General features: G+C 37.8%; 2 protein-coding genes across 2 annotated transcripts; both read right to left on the reverse strand.

Moving 5' to 3' along the window:
• Positions 1-22: 22 nt before the first annotated feature.
• Positions 23-15,444, reverse strand: LOC105201996 (cyclin-dependent kinase 5 activator 1). Its single transcript, XM_011170325.3, has 4 exons — positions 14,941-15,444; positions 13,546-13,788; positions 523-819; positions 23-260 (listed from the first exon to the last, which is right to left on the reverse strand). The coding sequence occupies exons 1-4, from the start codon at positions 15,385-15,387 to the stop codon at positions 165-167; spliced, it is 1,083 nt and encodes a 360-aa protein (XP_011168627.1). The 5' UTR covers positions 15,388-15,444; the 3' UTR covers positions 23-164.
• On the reverse strand, positions 15,398-18,216 carry LOC120358434 (sporozoite surface protein 2-like). Its single transcript, XM_039452764.1, has 4 exons — positions 18,075-18,216; positions 16,860-17,038; positions 15,538-16,377; positions 15,398-15,490 (listed from the first exon to the last, which is right to left on the reverse strand). The coding sequence occupies exons 1-4, from the start codon at positions 18,214-18,216 to the stop codon at positions 15,398-15,400; spliced, it is 1,254 nt and encodes a 417-aa protein (XP_039308698.1).
• Positions 18,217-20,034: the final 1,818 nt, after the last annotated feature.

Genomic DNA, 20,034 nt, shown 5'->3' on the forward strand with positions numbered 1-20,034 from the left:
TAAACCGCGGCTGCTGGCGGGGCAACGTCGGGGTCGAAGTCGAGGTCGATGCGGTGGGGTCAAGCTGCGAGAGCGGCTCCACGTCGGCGTGATGGCCATCGTCAGAGTGTCGTGACGTCGCAGCCGTGCCTGGCGATGCGCACCAGCAGGTGTGTGTAGCTCCGTCAAGCTGCCTTGGTGGGTACCGCGACTCCGGAGACGACGAGGCTCCGTTCGAGGCCGCTACCAGTCAGACTTCCGCGTTCGCTGGAACCGCAGGCCTGTTCCAAATGGAATTCACAGATTAGAGCTAGACTCGATGCATTTTTATTTTGCTGTGCAATTTTTCTTTGAAAAATTCTTTCCTTATTCTTTGTTAAAGATATTTATAGATTAAGAGAGTTATATCAAATTCTTAAAGTGAAGATACATCATTGCGATGAATTAATAAATTTAAGTAACGAGCTTGCACGTGTGATTCTTAAATTATAACTATTTCTATATGTATATTATGCTAATAAAATCTTGACAAGAAGAACATACCTTCAGCTCGCTGAAGATCTCTGTGAAGAATCCGGGCTCGCTGTTGATTCGCAGCATTTCGGAGCTAAGTCGGTTGACGATCAGGAGACATCGATCCCAGAATTTATCCTTGCTGTCCTCGACGAGGAACGGTTTTAGCGGGTAACTAATCTCGTTACCCATGTAGCTATAGCTTAGGTAAAGACACGTCAGTACCGTCGCCTGGAGTTCCTTCTCAGATGCCTCGTCTCCGTCGACGAGCTCTTTCACCAGCATATACACGAACACTACGTTGGCAGGGTTTATAAAGGGCACATCCTGATAAACAAAGAAAGATAAGAGTGTGATTAGAATTTTACATATTTTATTTAATAACACTATACTATTAATCTAATAAATTTAATAAAATATTTGTTTTTGATAAATTATTTTGTATTAATAGCATTTAAATTATTCAGAAATATTCTATTCGCTTTATTTTTAATAACTCGATAAACGTAATTGCGTAAAGGAATATGATTCATATCTGAAGCACGTTATTCTATAATAAAAATATCAACGTTGTATCTCATTAGGCAACAATGAGCGATAAAATGAAGTTCGTGACGACTCGCAATTACAGAAGTAGATAAAGGTTTTTTAAAAACACATGTCTATTGACTATTTGTCTAAACCTGCATTTTAATATGTTACAATACAAACTGACACGATTTTTAAGATAAATGTTGAGGTGTGTGAATTCAGTATTCAATTATATGCACTTGAATTCAGCACTCAATATATGCAATGTCAATATTAGGTAATCGTTATTATGTCAATCATATAATAAGTTTTTATGTATGCCACTAACTAGTCTTATTGTGTTGCATAGTGTCACATATATGCATATTTCGCTATATTTAGGGACACACGTCTTTTCACGTTTGTATATGTGTGTCAATATAAATACGTATAGGCATGTATATCGAACGTAAGCGCTTTGGATACAAATATAGTCACATAGATGTTAATTAGTGCGGATACACATATAAGGAGAGCATGTATAAATAGAGAATCTATTTATACTTGATAAGACCTCCGTTAGCTATGAAACATAAAAGATGTGAAATTAAGTACATCTATGTATACAACTATATTATTAATATGTGCACACACACACACACACACACACACACACACACACACACCAGAGATGTGTATGTAGTTCATAAAAATTTATAAATTTTGACACAATAAACATCAAATAATTTTTTTAATATGCTGTTATATCATGAAAAGCGAAGAAATTTGCACATAGTTTTTGAAGTTAACGAGGTTATTCCAATGCACATTATTACAAAAGAAAAGAATTATCCTTTTATCTCATTTTGAAAATTTAATAGATATAAAAATAGAACGTAAAAAGTAATAAGCAATAGCCTTAATTTTTAAAACAAGTATATGCGATTAATTAACAAAAATATCAAAGTTTATATATGAAGTAATTATTAGATTCGTTCTTTTTTTTTGTATCACTCAATTTCACAAATTAATGGATACAAATAATAAATAAAGTTTGTCTATTTCAACTACCGTAAGGTTGCATTAAATACAAATATATATATAAAATAAATGAACTCAATATTAAAATTTTAGCTTGAAGATAGCCACGTTTGGTCTGATTTTTAAATACTCCACGTAGAAAATACTAGCTTGATTTATGTTACCGTGATTAAATAATTTATTAACAAAGATATACATATATTGTGTGTGACAAGTTGGAATAATTTAATTTTAATTAATAAAATCCACTAATTAGTAATTATGCATTATATCATGAATCCTTCAAATTGATCCTTTCTGATCTTTTTACTGAAGACCGTAATCTTCATTTAATGCATGCTTATGCATGCCCCATTGTCTCGGCAAAGATACTCTCGGTGATTTGCCGTTGTTTTTCGCGCGAGATAATGATCAATTAAAAATCTATGATAATATTCTGGGTAGTGAACCGTTTCTTTAGCACAGAAAACAGACGCGCTGCTCTTTATGTCACGATATCACTTATAATATTCATAACGATCTCATATAACTATCTCATTTAAGAGAAAAGTATGTGTCCGTTATGTATTATAATACATCTCAAGGGGAACCCGTGTGTGCATCAGTTCGCGACGTGCACGCCAAGACGAAGCGAGTCGCATTAGCGCGCATGGATGCATCGGCTCACGGTGCAGGAGGAGCGTAGGTGCATCGATTCGTGAGAGGTGGTGCACGGCATGGTGCGATGCGGCCGTCGCACATGTGGGTGCATTAAGCGCGGTGAGGCCACACCGGTGACCCGGGGAGGATCGATGCCCTCGATACGTTTTCCCCGCGCGATCGGCAACCTGCTGCTGTTTTTATTGTCCGTGCCGCATAGTCGGCCGCCCCGTACCTCGTTAGCCGTGTCTCTCGGCTTAATGCACATTACGCCACGCGCACTCACGTTTGCAATTTGCTCACACGCCAGGATGCGTCCCCTTCTGGGCTCTCACCGTCGCCGCACGACGCTGGCAGGGCCGACGACACTTCTCGGCGACGGCGACACGCCCTCGTGCCGCAGGATAATCGGAGCAGTGCACCTTGCACAATGCAGCGGAAGGGAAGAAAAAGAGATGCGCGCGGCCTCACGTAAACGTATCAGAGATTCTTTCGATCCTCCCGCGAAAACACGCGCCCGATTCGCTCGAGAAACCACTAATACAATCGGACAGATACTCCTTTAACGTGGACGGAATTGCTTGTGGCGTAGAATTCCATTTGGTAAATTTCACCCCCAATTTATATATTGCAACTGTTTCGAGTATTGAAAATCTTTGGGAAGATTTAACACAACTTTAGTTTTAAGTTAAGATAGACGACGTATTTTATTGAACTATCGATGATATTGCGAACAAAGCAAATCGCGTGACGTTAGCGAGAAGAATTCAAGCTGGCTACTTCACCAAGTTCATATTTACAGTCCATCTATTATTTCTAAAGAAAGAATGGATTTGAGTAAATTGATATAAGATAAGTAATAATAGATTATGAAAGTTTTCGACTCCTGTGTCTATTCAGCGCACTGACTACGAGCGATTCACATGTCGATGCAAGAAATGTTTTCATGAATTGCCTCGACCTGCCCACTAATTACTTAGAATAAATCTCTTAAATTGCAATCCACCTGCACCGAACCGTTAATGTTTCAAGTAAGTAAGCAACTTTATTTTGTTGCAGAGTCTTGTGAATTCGCTTTAATTGCCAACAATGGTTTTCTTCTTGTTAGCACTTAGCGACTGTTCCAAATTTTGAAGATCTCTGAAAGATTAATGTTAAAAAGAGACTGTGCTACTAAAGTTTGAGATGGATGACGTGTTTTAAGTGACGGACTATTGATGGTACTGCGAACAAAGTAAATCGCGTGACGTTATCGAGAAAAATTATTCATAGACAACGCTTATCGATGGAAATACGTTTTTATGTCTACAACTTGCGAAGTAAAACCTGGTCTATAGACTTAACTCGTCGCGTGAATAAAGGTAGTATTTATAAAGTTACATAGGGACACATAGATATCCAGAACTTATACAAAAAAAAAAACAATTAAAAAATTTTTATTTCCGGTCACTTATTGTTAGATCTTTTTTATAAATCCAATTTTCTCAATATGGTTCTTCTTTAGTGAGAAAAAAAATGATAATATATTGATCACGAGGGGTAAAAGAAGATTGTGAGATATTGTATAAAAAAAATGTATGCAACTATTTTTTTCATAATGTTTTTGCGTTTACCATTATTTCGCAAAGAGTAGACCGTGCGAAGCTTTCGCTGTCGCATGCACGATTCATTAAGCTTTCCACGTGTTTCCGCTGACTCGTGAAGAGGCGATCCTCTCGATCAGGTATAACATCGCTCGAGAGTCTCGAGGGCCGCAGGCCGCGATGCAGCAGAATTAGGGGTGCCAATATACCCGGCGAGGACGTATATACCTCTAGGGCGGTCGATATTTGCCAGGGGTGAGCGGCCTGCTGCTCTACCGAGCGCGGACTCCGCGCGTTATTCGAGCCGTCTCCGCGTAGACCTAAACCTTTTAATTAAATTTCCAAGACTGCGGATAACGGTCCTCCGGATAGCGCGCGAGTGCACCACTTGGACCAATTAGCGGCATAGTCGGCGTGCACGCGAAACACCCTCAACCGCAACCGACAATCTAACGTTTAGTCGGCTCAGGGATGTCCCAAATGGAACTCCGCGAGGATCCGAATCCGCGTGAATTGCAATTAGCTCCCGGGTTACGTGTAATTAAATTATGCAAATTAATGAAATACACGGGCGCGCGTGATATCACTGTGCCACCAACCGATATCCGCTTTTGATTCTAACGGGTTGCCAGCCGTCGTATGAAGATCATACAACTGATTCCGTAATTACACCGATTCGTTTTCACCGTTTTTTCCGATCGTCGAAGTGTTTATCTAAGATAATTAATTAGATGATGGGTGTCGTGTGACTTGTGACACACGTGCCGCGCGCGAGAAACGTGACAGGAACGGAATTTGCACTATATTTCTCAGCCACGTATGGTTTCCTTTTAACCAGATTTTCAGCAACGCGGCCCGATTTGATCTTGTTTAACGTCCAGACGAAACCACTCGGTGAATAGGATTGTCTATGGATAGTTTACAAGCCATTTGCTCACACGTTTTGACGTTCCGATAAAATCAAATATGGAATGATAATGGAATGATGTAGAAAGTCAATATTTCACTTGTGTTACAGTTGAAACGGCTTATTGTAGCGAGGACGATCGCAAAGTTGCTTGACAGGATAAAGTTATTTTTAAATAAATTTTGTTTATAAATTTTCCTTGTTAAATGATTATATGTACTTTCATTTGAAAGACTTATAGTATATGGAACATTTTTAAATGAAATGTATTTTTAATAAATTGAAAATGAGGTATTAATTTTTAAATCTGATATTTAAATTTATATTTTTACTGTTAAACACTTGAACACTTTGTTCTATGTTTGTTCTTTTTCTATTCAGAAATAGTCCGAAATGAAAAAAGCCATTAAGAAATGATTATTGAAAAATGAATAAGGCCTTGAAACCTTCTGGAGTTAATTACTTTGAACAGTAAATTATGTAGACATTCATAACAAAAGTAATCAAGCGTGATTATGTATTAAAAAGAAAATAGAGCTTATACAAACATCGTGTTTAATGATAAAGTCGAATGTTAATACACTCTTGCAGAGTGTGTATTAACATTCGATTTTATCATTAAACACATCGTTTTTTCGAGTTATGAATGCGTTGGTGTGTAGAAAAGTTGTTTGTTGAATAGTGCTTTAGGGCGTATCATAAAAAATTTTATTACATCGTATCATCAAATAAACATCATGTCATATCATGAAAAAAACATTTATTACGTTATATCATGAAAAAGATTTTACCAATAACGATACGCATATGCTATGAAGCAAGTAATATTTACTAATATTTTAAGAGTCGAATTTATAAATTTATATCTAAGAATTTGAAGAACAACCGTTTTCTTTTCGATTCTAATGAAACCATTTTTGATAATATGTTAACAGCCCTAAAACGTTAGAATGGACAAAATTTAAGGCAAATACATACGTACACTCACATCCTTTCTTCCTTGTACATGTACACACGCAATAACATTTGATTTTATCATGAAACTAATCGCATAAACTGCCATATCCATCTCCTTATCGTATACATGATCACGCTTCGTGATTATCTTTACACGTATGCATTGCAGCGTGGTTTTTAGATATACATTTGGAATATATTCTCAGGATGAACTGCATACACACATTAGACTTGGGGGAATTAGATTTAAGCACGCGCAGCTTCGATTCGCAACTGTTAACGCACTTCGATATTCCGGTACGTCGAGCATTGGGAGAAGATAAAAATAGCATCTCCTTCCATAAAAATAAATATGCAAAAAATAAAATCCCTTTGTTCTACGTCCATCGGGATTATTTAAATATTAAAATATTTTCCCCGCATCTATGCTCGTTCGTATTTTTACTCTATCTAATTTATACATGTACGAATCTCTCCACAAATTTGCTTTCTGTTATGCGTTCATTTCATGAAAATAAAAATGCGCAAAATAAAATTTCATTATTCTATATCTAAACATTAAAATTGTTTCTGTGTACTCATTTTTTTTGTCTAATTTATATATTATGTATCTCTCCATTTTCGCTTTTTATTATGCATCGGATACACGATAAGAATTTATGGGACATTTAAAAAATATATTACGGTTATTATGCGTGAAAAAAATTATGTAGGGTATGTGATCAACCTACTTTCGTCAAATATGTCGTAAATCGTGAGTAATTAGATATGGTTAATATTGTCAGTCATTAATGCGCTCAAATTGAATAAAACGATAAAAATGGACGGAGTTTTGCATGACCTGGTTCTAAAAAGCTAGTAAAATTTGTATTATAAGATTATTGCTATAACGTTATTAAACATTCGCGGTTCTAATCAAAACTTAATATCGTAATCGACCTTTTGATGTTTTTTATTGCTCATTAGCGTCAATTCAGGAGCACTGCACCGAAAAATCAGTCGTCTGCATAAATTTTTTTACGCCTCATCGTAGATTTAGGGCGATAGAAATACTCTCCTCGTCGGGAGCTGACGTCCGAGAAGAGAGAGTGTCTCCCTTTCGTAATTAAAATCGAGGGGTGAACGTCCCTCTTATGAACACCCGCATTTTTTCACATATCCCAGTGGGGTGATTTCACGACATCGCCATCCCTCTTGCGCAACATTTGCGGTGCACGTGACCCTTCATCCCTTGTGCGATTTTCCCCCTCCCTCCCTTCCCCCCAATAATACGGCATTGCTGCACATCTCTTTCCCACAGCGTTTTCCCAGATCACGTAAACCGAATCCTCATTAGCTCAGCGCGAATTTGCCGCAATATAAGATGGATGGCTTAGAAGTTCATCAATTTTTTAACGTTTTTATTCGTGGCAATATTTACTTTGCATTTGCGAGCATCTATACAGCACAGAACATTTCAACAATATTGCAGCAACATTGCAGGAATGTTTAAAATATTGCTGCAATATTATTAGATATTTTGTGCTATATGGGTAATTATCGCAAGATTCATGCAAAAAGTCTATATGCAACAAATATAGTATTTAAATTAAAAGTAAAGATATATTGTAAAAGTATATTTATTCAGATTATTATTTATTTTAAGAATAGTTTTCATTATTTAGAGATTTTTTTTAATTTCTAAAAAAATTTACTTAAGGTCTGTCTCAAGATTAACAAAAATCAATTCTTTTAATAAAAGAGATAAAAATGGATATAAATATTTGTATATATATTATGTATATGCACTGTATATTGCAATGAATATAAACTTAGTATATTATAATATATAAATAATTTTTCTTGAAGAGAATTAAGGGAAATGAGGAAATGTGTCAATTTAATATAATATTTCATTGCTATAAATGGAATATTTAAAAGAAATCGTATCACATGTATTTTCGAAGCTTCCATTCGACATAATCTCTCCATAAAACAAAAAAGCCGAGATATTTAAACATTGGTCAGTGCTTAAATAGGAACAAGATAAATAAGCTCACTTCAGGGTTGAACTCGAAGTAGCTAAAAGGGTGGTGTTCGAGGGATTTGAGGCCGAACATTGGCGTGTTTCGATAACTATTGTTACAGGGAACGAATTGACAACAAAAACCGCATATGTATATTTATCTATCGACGCCCTCGAGGATTAAACTCATGCACGTGGACGCACGAAGAGCTAGTGTTATATCTGCAAGTGTAGCTCCCGTGCTGCATTGTATTCACGGAAATGTCCGGTGTATTGATTTTTACACGTACCAATTTATACACATACACGCAGCATTGTATTCCGAGAAAAATGATTAAATACATTCTCTGTCAGAAATTTTTTCAGGAAATCACTTGTAAAATGTCAGATTTTTTAATATAATTAACTTTTTCATTTTGAATAACAGATAAATAAAATAAAATTTACTTATGTTTTATTGCAAATTTTGTAGTCTTGTGAATACACTCGGATAAAGTCAGATAATTAATCTAAATGTATTTCATATTTATGACGGTTTGACAGAATTATTTTTACTTGACATTCTTTTTTTTTCTTTTTACTAATTGTAGCGTGCCTGAATTTTAACAATTTTTAATTAAATGCAAAAAGGTCATCTTTAGTAATTAGTAGTATGTTGAAACATTAAAATTGTTTTGTAAATTACATTGGATACAGAGAACAAATAATTAATGATTTCATTAATCCTTGATTGTTTGAATGACATTTGACTGACAATTTATCCAATGTATATATCATCGATTTAATGTTAAGTAGTGTGAATATTCTGAAAGCATTTTGCGTAAAATTTCCACAGAAAAAGTTCTTATTATTCTAATTAATTAAAAAAATAAAAACTAATTCGTTTAATTTGACTGATAATGTCAATAAAATCTATACCTTTTTTACAAGTGTTTCTCTAATCATTTTGTTACATAAAAGTATTTTGTTGTTATAAAAAAAAAACTTTGAGGATCCTGGGTCAATGCAGAGAGAGATGTTCTCAATAAGAACACGAACACGCAATCAGACGGGTAGCAAGAAAAAGACAACCTCGATCGTTAATGGACGGTTTTCTGGGCACTAAGATAACGCGGACTCTTTCAGGCGTTAAACGCAAGACCGAGCGTTATCTCGCTCGCCCTCTTTCTCTCTCCAACGATTCTACGTGTGAATTTATCGACATGAGAAATCGATGTCGGGGTGGGTGCAGGGATGTTACTGGGGAGCGTGTCTACGCAAAGGCACTTTATTATGGACCGTCTTCGACACCTCCCTACAAAGTGGATTGAAGCACGCGAATGTCACAATACCGCGAATGACAGAATATGCCGCATGAATTCTCGAAAATAATGACAGATTCGGGCCGTGGATTGCGAAATAACATTTACATTTCTCTTATTCTAAAGTGGACTATAAACTGTGTAGATTTTGCAAAAATGGAAGAAAAAGAGGGAAACATATTGTTTCTTATTTAGGGGGAACTTGTGAACGTATATTAACCTAGAAAATTATATATCATTAAAATCCAACTAGTTAGCCGTTTTCCTCAATTTAAATGTGTTGATACACTTCCCAGTCATAATAGGTAATAATTATCATTCAAATTGCTTCTCATTTCAACCTTGTGCTAATGTACATACTATATATTTAAAGAAATACACTGATCAAATATTTTAAATAGGACAAGAACATAGACACACTTTTATACATAAACCCCTTTCGTTAACGATTGTTATACGTTTGAACGATTTCGGTAAATATTTTTTAGACAAACATGTTTTGTCGTGCAAATGCAAAGATTAAATACTGTGAATGCAAGAGCGAAATGCATGAGATCATCATGATTCGCTGCACTCGCTCGAACATCATTGAATTTAATTACCAAAAATTCTTCAAAGACACCTTGGCTCGAGAATAAACGCGTTGGTCGATGCCGACAATGCGCAATTGTTCGCAACAATTGGGACGTCACTCACGATGAAAAAAAGTCCACCCACGAGAATCGCCGCCACAGTTGACTGAAATTGTTATCGGCGCGCTTCGCGCTATTTTCCATGAAACTTCACGACCACTGCGGCGGGTTCGCTGAAGGTTGCACGACATACGCTAATCGATAGTGACTTTTGTCATAAAGTGGGTAAAAAATTGTTGCCGATTTGATCGACGGATAAAATTGACCCTTTCGTGCATGGCGTAGCAATGCAGACGCGTTTTGAGCAACTCGTATCGCGGTAACACGTCGCTTATTTTTTCACGTATTTCTTTTTGTTACTTTGCATAACCGAGCTTTGCATAACACTTTTACGTCAGCAGCAGAATCCAACTCTTTTATGATATCACTAGCAAAACAGACGCGCGCCACGCGCGCTACACAGTTTTTGTAATTTACAAATTATAAATTTACCCAATACACAAATTAACCTTTCATACACATAATTATCAAAATCTCCGCGATGACAGTAGCACACGAAGTGAGAACCAATCCAGCATTACGGAAAAGCGTCAACACTTCGAGAGATGCGACTGTCGATTTAACATGGACTTTTTCAGATAGAGAATTAAAAAGGATAGATCATTGTTTCTATTAAAACGATTACGTTGAATTTTATTATACGCATTCAATAGAACTAGTTGGAGTGTATTTATTAAAAAAATATTTAATGATATACCATCAAAAGGGTTTCCCCATTCTAAAAAAGTTTCGTCTTTTACGATATATATATGTGTGTGTGTGTGTATATGTCTGTATATACTCCGTTCGTAATAACGAATTCAGTTAAAGTTGATAAAACAATTTTAGCAGTGATGCTTTGTTATCAAGTAAAGAAAAATGTTTGGATTTTTCATATGCAACGTTCGTTGGGGTAAATTTGGTTTTTGTGATAAAAACTAATGTGGTGTGGGGATGATACAATACAATGCACAAACACAAAGTGGATAAACAACATCGCAGATTTTTGCATTGTATTATTAATAGTTTTATCGTATTTTTAAGTCAGCGGCCATCTACGTCAGTTGACTATCGGAGTGAAATATTTTTAGTTTGATCGATAGCTTCTACGCGCGGAGAAGGTGAGTCTTACAGGGGCAATTTGCATAGGTCGCAATTGCACACGATAGCCCCATTAGCATAAACGTTGAATTCATAATTGAATCAAGAACCAGCAACGACTGAAACCACGAGTAAATATTTTCGATTGATTGTCTCTTATGGAAGAAATATAGCAATCAGTTTTGTTGAAAGCAATAAAACTTGCGATATCAGAGTTTTAGATTTCGATCCATTCTGATAAAAAAAGAGAAGACTCTGTCGAAATAAAATTTTGATATAATTTGTAGTTGGAAAAATATAGGTGGAGATATAATCTAAAAAAAAAGATTTATTGAAACTGTTAGATATTTAAATAGAGTCTAAAAAAAAGATGTTTAAAAATTACAGTCCTTCTTAAGAAAAACAAAAATTTTGAAGAAATGAAGTATTATTAAAATAATAGTTATTATTAAAATAGTATATTATTAAAATAATAGTTAATTTTTACATAAAATTTTAAGGAAAATAATTTTCAATTAATTGAAAATATATTTAGAAAAAGTAAATTACATTATAAAACTTTGGTTCTTAAACGTACGTTATTTAGTAAGGTGTTTTAATTCAAAGATGACACAGAAATAGTTCAAAACATATTTGGTTCATGGAAATTTCCCAGACGGTATGTAGAAATAGACAATATCCAAGTTTGGAATATACATAAGACGTTTTAAAGTCGTTTACACAATAGAAAACATTTGGCATTTGTGTTGAAAAAGATCTTTGTTAAATCATTTATATGTTGAATTTTTAATATATACCCAAGTGTTAATTTAACATGATGTGATTGTATATTATTTAAAATTTTTGCGATAAATTAATATTACATATTTTTTAGTGTTAAATAAATATAATTTATGCGTAAATAAATGGAAAACACAACAATAACGTAGTTTTGAAACGCCAGTTTTCTAAGATATATGTATAAAACGATTGTGATAACATATTACAAATGTTAATTTTACTGTAAAAATATACTTCTATAATTTGTTTTCACATTGTATCAAAGTGTTATATTTTTTGTGTTAAGTTAACATGAAAATTTGAGTGGACTATTTGTGACATACAATACACGTAATATAAATTTAACACAATTTTCCGACTGTGTATAAGACGTTTTATGTTCTGATTTTGGACACGTGTGCTGTCTGAGTCATCATCCACTTTTTTCATTCATTAAAATATTTTTGAAGGAAAAGTATATTATAGTTCAGCATGCCACATATGACTCATTGCCATAATAAAAAGGTAATTATAACTCAGGAATGTAATTCACTACCCTCTCTCATTGCAATACAAATGTAATTTGACTTCCATTACGAACAGTTCACCCAGATGGAAACTCTCGGCTTTATCCCATGAAAAGTTCGTCTAATTCCCTTACTAGCATATTGCATGCCCTGGATGGCTCTTATTATGCGTATTCCCGCAGGACATTGTCCGCATCCCAGAGGATTCAGTTCAAGCGAAGCCCTTTTCTCCGTGACACGTGTGGACTATCGTCCCACTTGTAATAGTCCCTTCAGGGAAACGAAACCTTTTAACGCATCGAAGACAAATATTCGTACTTTTTAATTGGATCATGGTTACGTTTTGGAATATTCCGGAATATTCCAAAATATCGGTAACACAGTGATTTAGCAAAGTAGAATAGCGCAATTGTCTCCAACGAAAATTATTCATACATGTTTGTACATATGTCATAGGTCGAAATATAGTATATGTATCAGTCCGTTGAGCTTTACGTAATAATCTTTTTTTGTCTGTATACTTGTTCGACGACCATCGACCGCATCGATTTTGTGACTTGCATATATCGACGTTAATCATAGCTGTTCAATCAACGAGAGTTAATTACTTCGTGCTGTCGATGTATCTTAATTATCCAATTATTACGATAGCGAAATAACCGCGGGAGCAATATATTAATTATAACGTCAAACCAGTGCCCGTGATAATTGTATTATCGGAGAGTGTATTTCATGAAGCACGTTAACTATCTAGCAAATGAAAGTATGAAGTTTGTTATCAGGCAGAAATCTCTTTACATGTGTATCCGAATGCTTTTTGTGAATGATTCATTAGATATACAGCCTTATTTCTTTCCATTAAAAATCATTCATGAACAAAGTGTTTAACTCGTTAAAAAAAAAAGTATGAAAGAAAAACCTTGAAAATCAATATATTGATTTCTCTTCAACCGCAACACGTGTTTCAGTGTAAATGTTTGTTAATTTATAATTTAAAACGTAAACATAATAATCTTTTTTTAAGAAGCACGCTCTGTAAGTGTCGAACTTACCTGCCAGCCTTGAAGCAGGAGATTTCTGTCGACAGTTCTGAGCCACATGACGGCGTCGCCTGCCTGGAAGTCCCTTAAACGGGTGCACTTCTTGTGCAGGAAGACGCCGAGGCACTTGAGCAATTCCGAGGTGGAGGCCTGGATGACAGTTTTCCTTGGTCCAGGGGGCAGGGGTTTCTGCACCAATTTCTCACACGTCGGATTGTGGGTGGTGTGATTGTTATTCGACGCCGGTTGTTTTGTCTAATTAAAACCATCAGAAGATTAACTGTTAGTAAATGTTCTCAATGTGATCAATGTAATATTCCTATAAGCCTGATATTTCTAACTACATTTCCAACTGTATTAATTTTACAATCATATTTTTATTAATATTGATACATTTATTTCATAATAATTGCCTATTATTTTTTGATAGGTTAACGTATATAACGTGATAAATTTTTGCCTACTTTGTTTGACATAAATGACAACAAGTTCAACATATAAATTATAAATTAGGTTAGCAAATAAAATTAGTGTTGATAAATTATAATGACATATTTATATATTTTGTTAACTTTTGTGTTAAATTAAATGAACAATTTACATTTACATTATTCATAAAAATCAATTTTATTGAACATTAAACAAATTGAACTTTAGCCATGTTTCTAGAAAGAAAATAGTTGAACATTTACACATAATGGAACAACTCATGCCGCGAAGAGAGAGACGTTGAAACGATCAATATGCTTTCGATCGTGTTTAAGGGCAAAGTACATTGTACGTTTCGTTCCTTATACTATAAATCCGCCTTTATTAGAGGTCTTTAGACTTCTCTAGATACAATATGTGCAATAAGATATACGAATTTATATTTTTACATTATTTATCATTTTTTAATTATTACGTTAAAAGTATTGCGTTATATTACGTTATATGACAAACAGTGTATGATGTATATTGCAGTAATAATTACGTAAAAAAACTCGAGTAAATAATCCCAAGAAAAATATACCTTCAATGCATGAAAATGCAATTTCTATTTTAAACAAATACAATTAAGTTTAATTCAAATTGAGTTGTTTTGAAATGAATTTATTTTCTGTGTAAACAGATATAATATTGATATTTTTAAATTGGTACTATAGCATCAATATATTATTTATTTTTATAAGCACGTATTTCTAAATAGACTTGCTGCAGGTTCAATATAATTTCAACGAATTTTCGCGAATTATAGTAGAATGAAATGTGTTAAAGCACGCTTCTCTCATCTGTTTTATATAAATTTTAAAGTTTATCTATTAAATATGCTAATTTATCTATAAATTATCTATAAATAGAATTATAAGAAGCGTCTCTATTGAAAAAAGAGAATAAAAAGTTTTCTTTCCTCTATACGAGACTTACCTGCGGCGTTTGTATATTTTTATTCTTATCAACGATAGGTATGTTATCAAGCGGCTGTCTGAAGGCGATATTCTTGTTCTTGTTGTCAAGCTTCTTTTTGTTGTTATTAGTCGTGCTGAACCGCTTCCACGACAGGGCGTTTATAAACAGCGAATGCTTCTTCAGGTTTTTCTCTAGGGCGTTCTTTTCCGAGATGATCCTCGCATTATCGTTGTTATTTAGATTAATATTATTGTTCTGTAACGAGTTATTGTTGGTCGGCGGATGATTCGTGGGTGGCGCCGGCGCCACCGTGGCAACGCCGCTCTTGTTCTCGCGATTTTTCGCGTTGTTGAGCTGCTCATAATTAAAGTTGTTCAACGTAAAGTCAGCGGGATGTTGATGTCCCGTTGGCGGGTAAACAGACCCCCGACGGTCACGCGGACTGAACGACAATACGGTTCCCATGGTGCTGGCGCTACGCTCCAGATGTTGTGGTTGCGATTGCGGCTGAGGTTGTTGCTGTTGCGCTTGTTGTTGCGGTTGTTGCTGCTGCTGACTCGATTGCTCCCTGCCGGTCTGCGGTTGAGTTGGATTCTGACTTGGCTGACGACTCACGTTTGGACGAGGATTTTCTCGTCCTGGACTCGTCGGATGGCCGGGATTTTGCGTTGGCTGATCGGGATTCTGACCTTGGTCGGCGGGACTCGGGTGGCCCGGGTTGCCGGGATTGTGACCTGGATTCCCCGGATTGCCGGGATTGTGTCCGGGATTGCCCGGATTGTGTCCTGGATTGTCCGAGTTATGTCCGGGATTACCGGGATTGTGTCCGGGATTACCGGGATTGTGTCCGGGATTACCGGGATTACCGGGATTGTGTCCTGGATTGCCCGAATTGTGTCCGGGATTGCCCGGGTTGTGTCCGGGATTGTCCGAATTGTGTCCGGGATTGCCCGGGTTGTGTCCGGGATTGTCCGGATTATGTCCGGGATTACCTGGATTGTGGCCGGGGTTGCCCGGATTATGAGTTTGGTGACCGGGGTTGTTACCAGGGTTGTGACCAGGGTTGTGGCCGGGATTACCCGGATTGTGGGGCGAGTGACCCGGGTTGTGATGCCCGGGATTTTGGGACTTGTGTCCCGGATTGTGGGTCGAATGACCCGGATTTTGGTGTTGCTGGGACGTAGCGGGCGGTGGTCTCGGCGGACTCGGTGTAGTGACGCGCTGCGGCGGGGGTGCTCGAGGAATCGAGGTCTCCCTCGAGGGTCCCGTCAGCGGGGTCGCATCCCCTGGCTCAATGGCCTCCTCCACGACGGGACCCACCACCTCACTCAACCGACCTCCCAGCCTGCTGATTTCTACCTTCGGCTTGAAGGACACTACTGTTTCTTCCTCCCGCGACGTTGGGCACCGATTTACCTTCTGTTTCTCCGCCAAATTTCTTCTTTTCTTGTTAAACTACGCGAAATATCGCGATAGCGCACTCTCTCCGCGCGGCGGGAGATCGTTTTATAGACGATATGGCGGCTGTTGACGGTGATCGATAAGCGAAGAGGACGAGAGAACGAAACGTACTCGGGGACTAGTTACGCGAATAATTTGGCCCGCTTCTGCTTAACGTGGGTACGCAGCCTCTGTAGCTTCCGTATTCGTTGAAGATGTCACGCGGCAAGATGTCGTCGATGCGCGCAAAAGATGTCGGCCGTCGCGCAAAATGGCGAGCGATCGATGCTTTGCCGCCCTCCGCCTCTCGGAGGGAGGATGGGCCAGGTGAACGAAAACACCAGATCGACGCACCGAGCAGCCACCTTACTCGATACTCCGGCTCTTCTCCTTTGCGTGTTGCTGCGTCCGCTCGCCTTTGCAGACAGCTATATGCCGACAGCTATATTCCTCGAGCTGCACTCTTGGAGCACTCTCTCGACGCACTTTCAACGCACTTTCTTCAACGCGATCTCACGATCCGAAAAAGTATCGAAATCTCCCTTAAGATTCGATACTTTGATCATCGATTGTTGACCGTTGATACCACCAGCGATTGACGGCGATCTTCTCCTCGATCTCGATCCGTTCCGATTTGCCTCTTGGAATTTTAATCCCGCGTTCGACGACTGTGGTTCTGAACGATATTTCGAAGCTGCACTAATAGAATCTCCCCCGAGTGGACTCACGTACGTATGGATGGCTCTCGCGGCGGACTTCGCGAACGTTGCAAACAACAACACGACGCGCGCGCGCGTTTCTTCGGGAACGTTGCGAGAACGACTAATTACTTGGTCGGCAGGCAAACTATTTCTCTCTGGTTTCGCTGGTAGTCTGCTGCGCTCGTCCCTCGGCGACGTCGACGTCGCCGCCGTCGTCCTCGTCGTCGTCGGTCGGCCGTGCGTCCACCACCTACGTCTACGGCCAACCAAGACGTAGCACGCCCCGTTACTGTTATCGGTGCGCGCGCAATGGTTCGATAAACGCGGAACGTCGATGGTCGGGGGTGGAAACGGACGGAGAGTGCCTGACAAAGGAGCGAGCGAGAGCGAGAACGGCGGGAGCGAGAGGGAGGATGGAAGGGTGCGCTGAGAGCGGTCGAGGGTGAGAGGGCGAGAACGTGTGTGGGGGTGCGTCGGGAAGGTGAGACGGAAAAGGGCGGACGTCGGAAACGGAGAACGAGCGAAAGGGACGGAAGGACGCGAGACGGACGGAGGATGAGGGAGAGGATGGTAGTGCATGGATGTGATCGAGAAGGGCGAGAAGGAAGGGTAGTTCGCGTGTACCGCGGCCACGGCTGTGTATACGCCCAAACTTTTCTCCGACATAATTCACTCCCCTGCCACCCCCGCGCGGAGGAAGGAAAGCCCAGGGGAGAGCAGGTCGAGACTGCTGTCTTGAGAGTAGACCGCGCGGGAAACGCTGCTGCCGCGCCGCTGTAGCGTTAGACACTTTTCACGAGTGAGTCTCACTGGCGACTCGTGAACGTAGGTCGAGATTTTCCTCAGGGAGAGAGAGAGAGAGAGAGAGAGACAGAGAGAGAGAGAGAGAAAGAACGAGAAAATGAATGAAGGCGCACAGCGTAAATAAGTGCGGCCCGGACCGCGAGTAAATATTGGACCTCGTTGAAGCTCGTGCACCGAACGAAATGAATATCCTTTCTGCAAAGTTACGCGGGGGATAAGCAGTAATGGAGCATTTGAAGGCGAGTAGGATGCCAAGACGAACTCGCGCAAGGCAGCCTTTACGGCTAAGAAATTTCCGATCGGATTGCAGTCTCGGTAGGATTTTCGATGTTTGGCCAATCATAGACATCTACGTAAAAAAATTATAACAAAAATATTGGGCGTTGTTTACATATCCGAGTAAACATTTTCATGTTTAATGATATATATGTGACTCTTAAATATTATACATGACGTATAATGATATATATTTCTTAAATATCATGACGTGGTCATATCAAATTTGTCTTTGTATAACCATGTCTGACTACATCCAACTTTACACTATATGTGCAATTATACAATTATAATTGTATATTTAATAATGTAATTGTATAATATCGTGCTTTATATTAAATGCACATTTATGCTTAAAAGTTCAATCATAGTAGGGTAAGCGTGCTTTTCAAAGACACTACACATAACAGAGCAAACATTATCACACATATTCGTACATAATTATATAGAAACATTTTTATTCGGGTATTTAAAAAAATCAAAATAAAATATTTATTCTTTATTTTTGTTTAATTAAAAGGGACGTTCTTGCTAGACAGCGATTATGTTTTGGTTGAACAAAAATTGAATAAAGTGATCTATTTATCTTTAGGTATTTAAATTTTAATTTCCTTTTTATAATGTAAAATCTAATATAAAAATAGCTTTATAAAACATATATAATTTCTACATACATGTTAAAATATGTATTGACCGACATTTAAATATATCTTATACGAATCGTGAGAGAAGCGCAAGATAAAAGCCGCATTATCAGCCGCATAGAACCTAACTCGATAAAATCCAGTAAATTTCCTGTAATGAGCAACATTGATAATAACACATGCTGACAATACTTGTCAGTTTTATTTTTTAGTAATGTTATTAATTAAATTTCTTTGAACTTGCGCCAGGTCTATATATTTCAAATGAAAATAAGATAATTAACAAATTAAAACACAAAATTTAATAAACTACTTCGAGGTCACTTCAACGATTTTTGTATAAAAATATACAAATGCCGCATAAAATCTGTCCTCGATAAAGTATTTATAACGTATCGGAATTTATAATATATGCGAGAAAGTTTGCCCATATTACCAATGTATCGTACAAGTGGGTAAGTCTGATTACTCCGAACTCTCAGATGCATTTCACGGTGGAAAATAATTTTGCGAGTCGAATGTACGATTTTTCTTTGTTAAAGTTACGTTAAACTTTCGAAAGATTCACTTATGATTTGCGGCTCATCCATTTTGAACTATACTCAACAGATCGCTATAAATTTTATCCCATCTGACAGTTAGATAAGTGAAGACCGAATAATGCATCTCACAGTTAGGGCAATGCAGGTCGAGTCTCCGGGGGGTGGAAATTTCACGTAACCTGCTTTTTCTTGGGAGCTGGAACAAGGTCAGCGCAGCTTCGAAGGGCGATGAATATGGGTGGCGGCGCGGGCGGGCAGGTGGAAGCGCGCACGTGTGCATAGGCCTGAGGACACCACTCGTGGACACACAACTCGAACGTGTACGCGACGACAGGCGACTTTACCGCGCAGCGAGGTAGCGCGTAATAATATCGCATTGTGTGTCGCGCGCTCATGAGTATCCGAGACCGTTGGGGAAGGTCGCGTTCTCTGCCGTTTCCCGTTCGCCGCGTGAATAAGCGCGTAAGCCGGAAATTAATTCTTTTCATTCTACAATCGCAAAGATTCTGCATTGAGATGAATTTTTTTTTTAACTCTCCCAACTGAGAGAGTTCAAATCTTAAAATTCTCCACGTATATTTCTGAGACACGTTTTATTAAAAATTATCTTTTGTAATTTAATTTTTTATAAAAGTTGCGATAAATATCACCACATGTCTCAGTGGTCAAAGTAGCTAAGACATCCGCCTCAGAAAGTCGAGAGAG

The sequence above is a fragment of the Solenopsis invicta genome, chromosome 1 (assembly GCF_016802725.1).
Source record: "Solenopsis invicta isolate M01_SB chromosome 1, UNIL_Sinv_3.0, whole genome shotgun sequence".
Lineage (NCBI taxonomy): Eukaryota > Metazoa > Arthropoda > Insecta > Hymenoptera > Formicidae > Solenopsis > Solenopsis invicta.

Excerpts from the sequence above, each read along its gene's own strand:
- LOC105201996 (XM_011170325.3), bottom strand. The coding sequence starts at position 15,387 with ATGGGAACCGTATTGTCGTTCAGTCCGCGTGACCGTCGGGGGTCTGTT. Across the intron at positions 13,789-14,940 it reads AAAATATACAAACGCCGCAG|ACAAAACAACCGGCGTCGAA; the intron begins GTAAGTCTCGTA and ends GGTTTTAATTAG. Across the intron at positions 261-522 it reads AGATCTTCAGCGAGCTGAAG|GCCTGCGGTTCCAGCGAACG; the intron begins GTATGTTCTTCT and ends CATTTGGAACAG.
- LOC120358434 (XM_039452764.1), bottom strand. The coding sequence starts at position 18,216 with ATGTCTATGATTGGCCAAACATCGAAAATCCTACCGAGACTGCAATCC. Across the intron at positions 17,039-18,074 it reads CATTACTGCTTATCCCCCGC|AACCACAGTCGTCGAACGCG; the intron begins GTAACTTTGCAG and ends AATATCGTTCAG. Across the intron at positions 15,491-15,537 it reads GAGAAAATCCTCGTCCAAAC|GGAGCAATCGAGTCAGCAGC; the intron begins GTGAGTCGTCAG and ends GCAGACCGGCAG.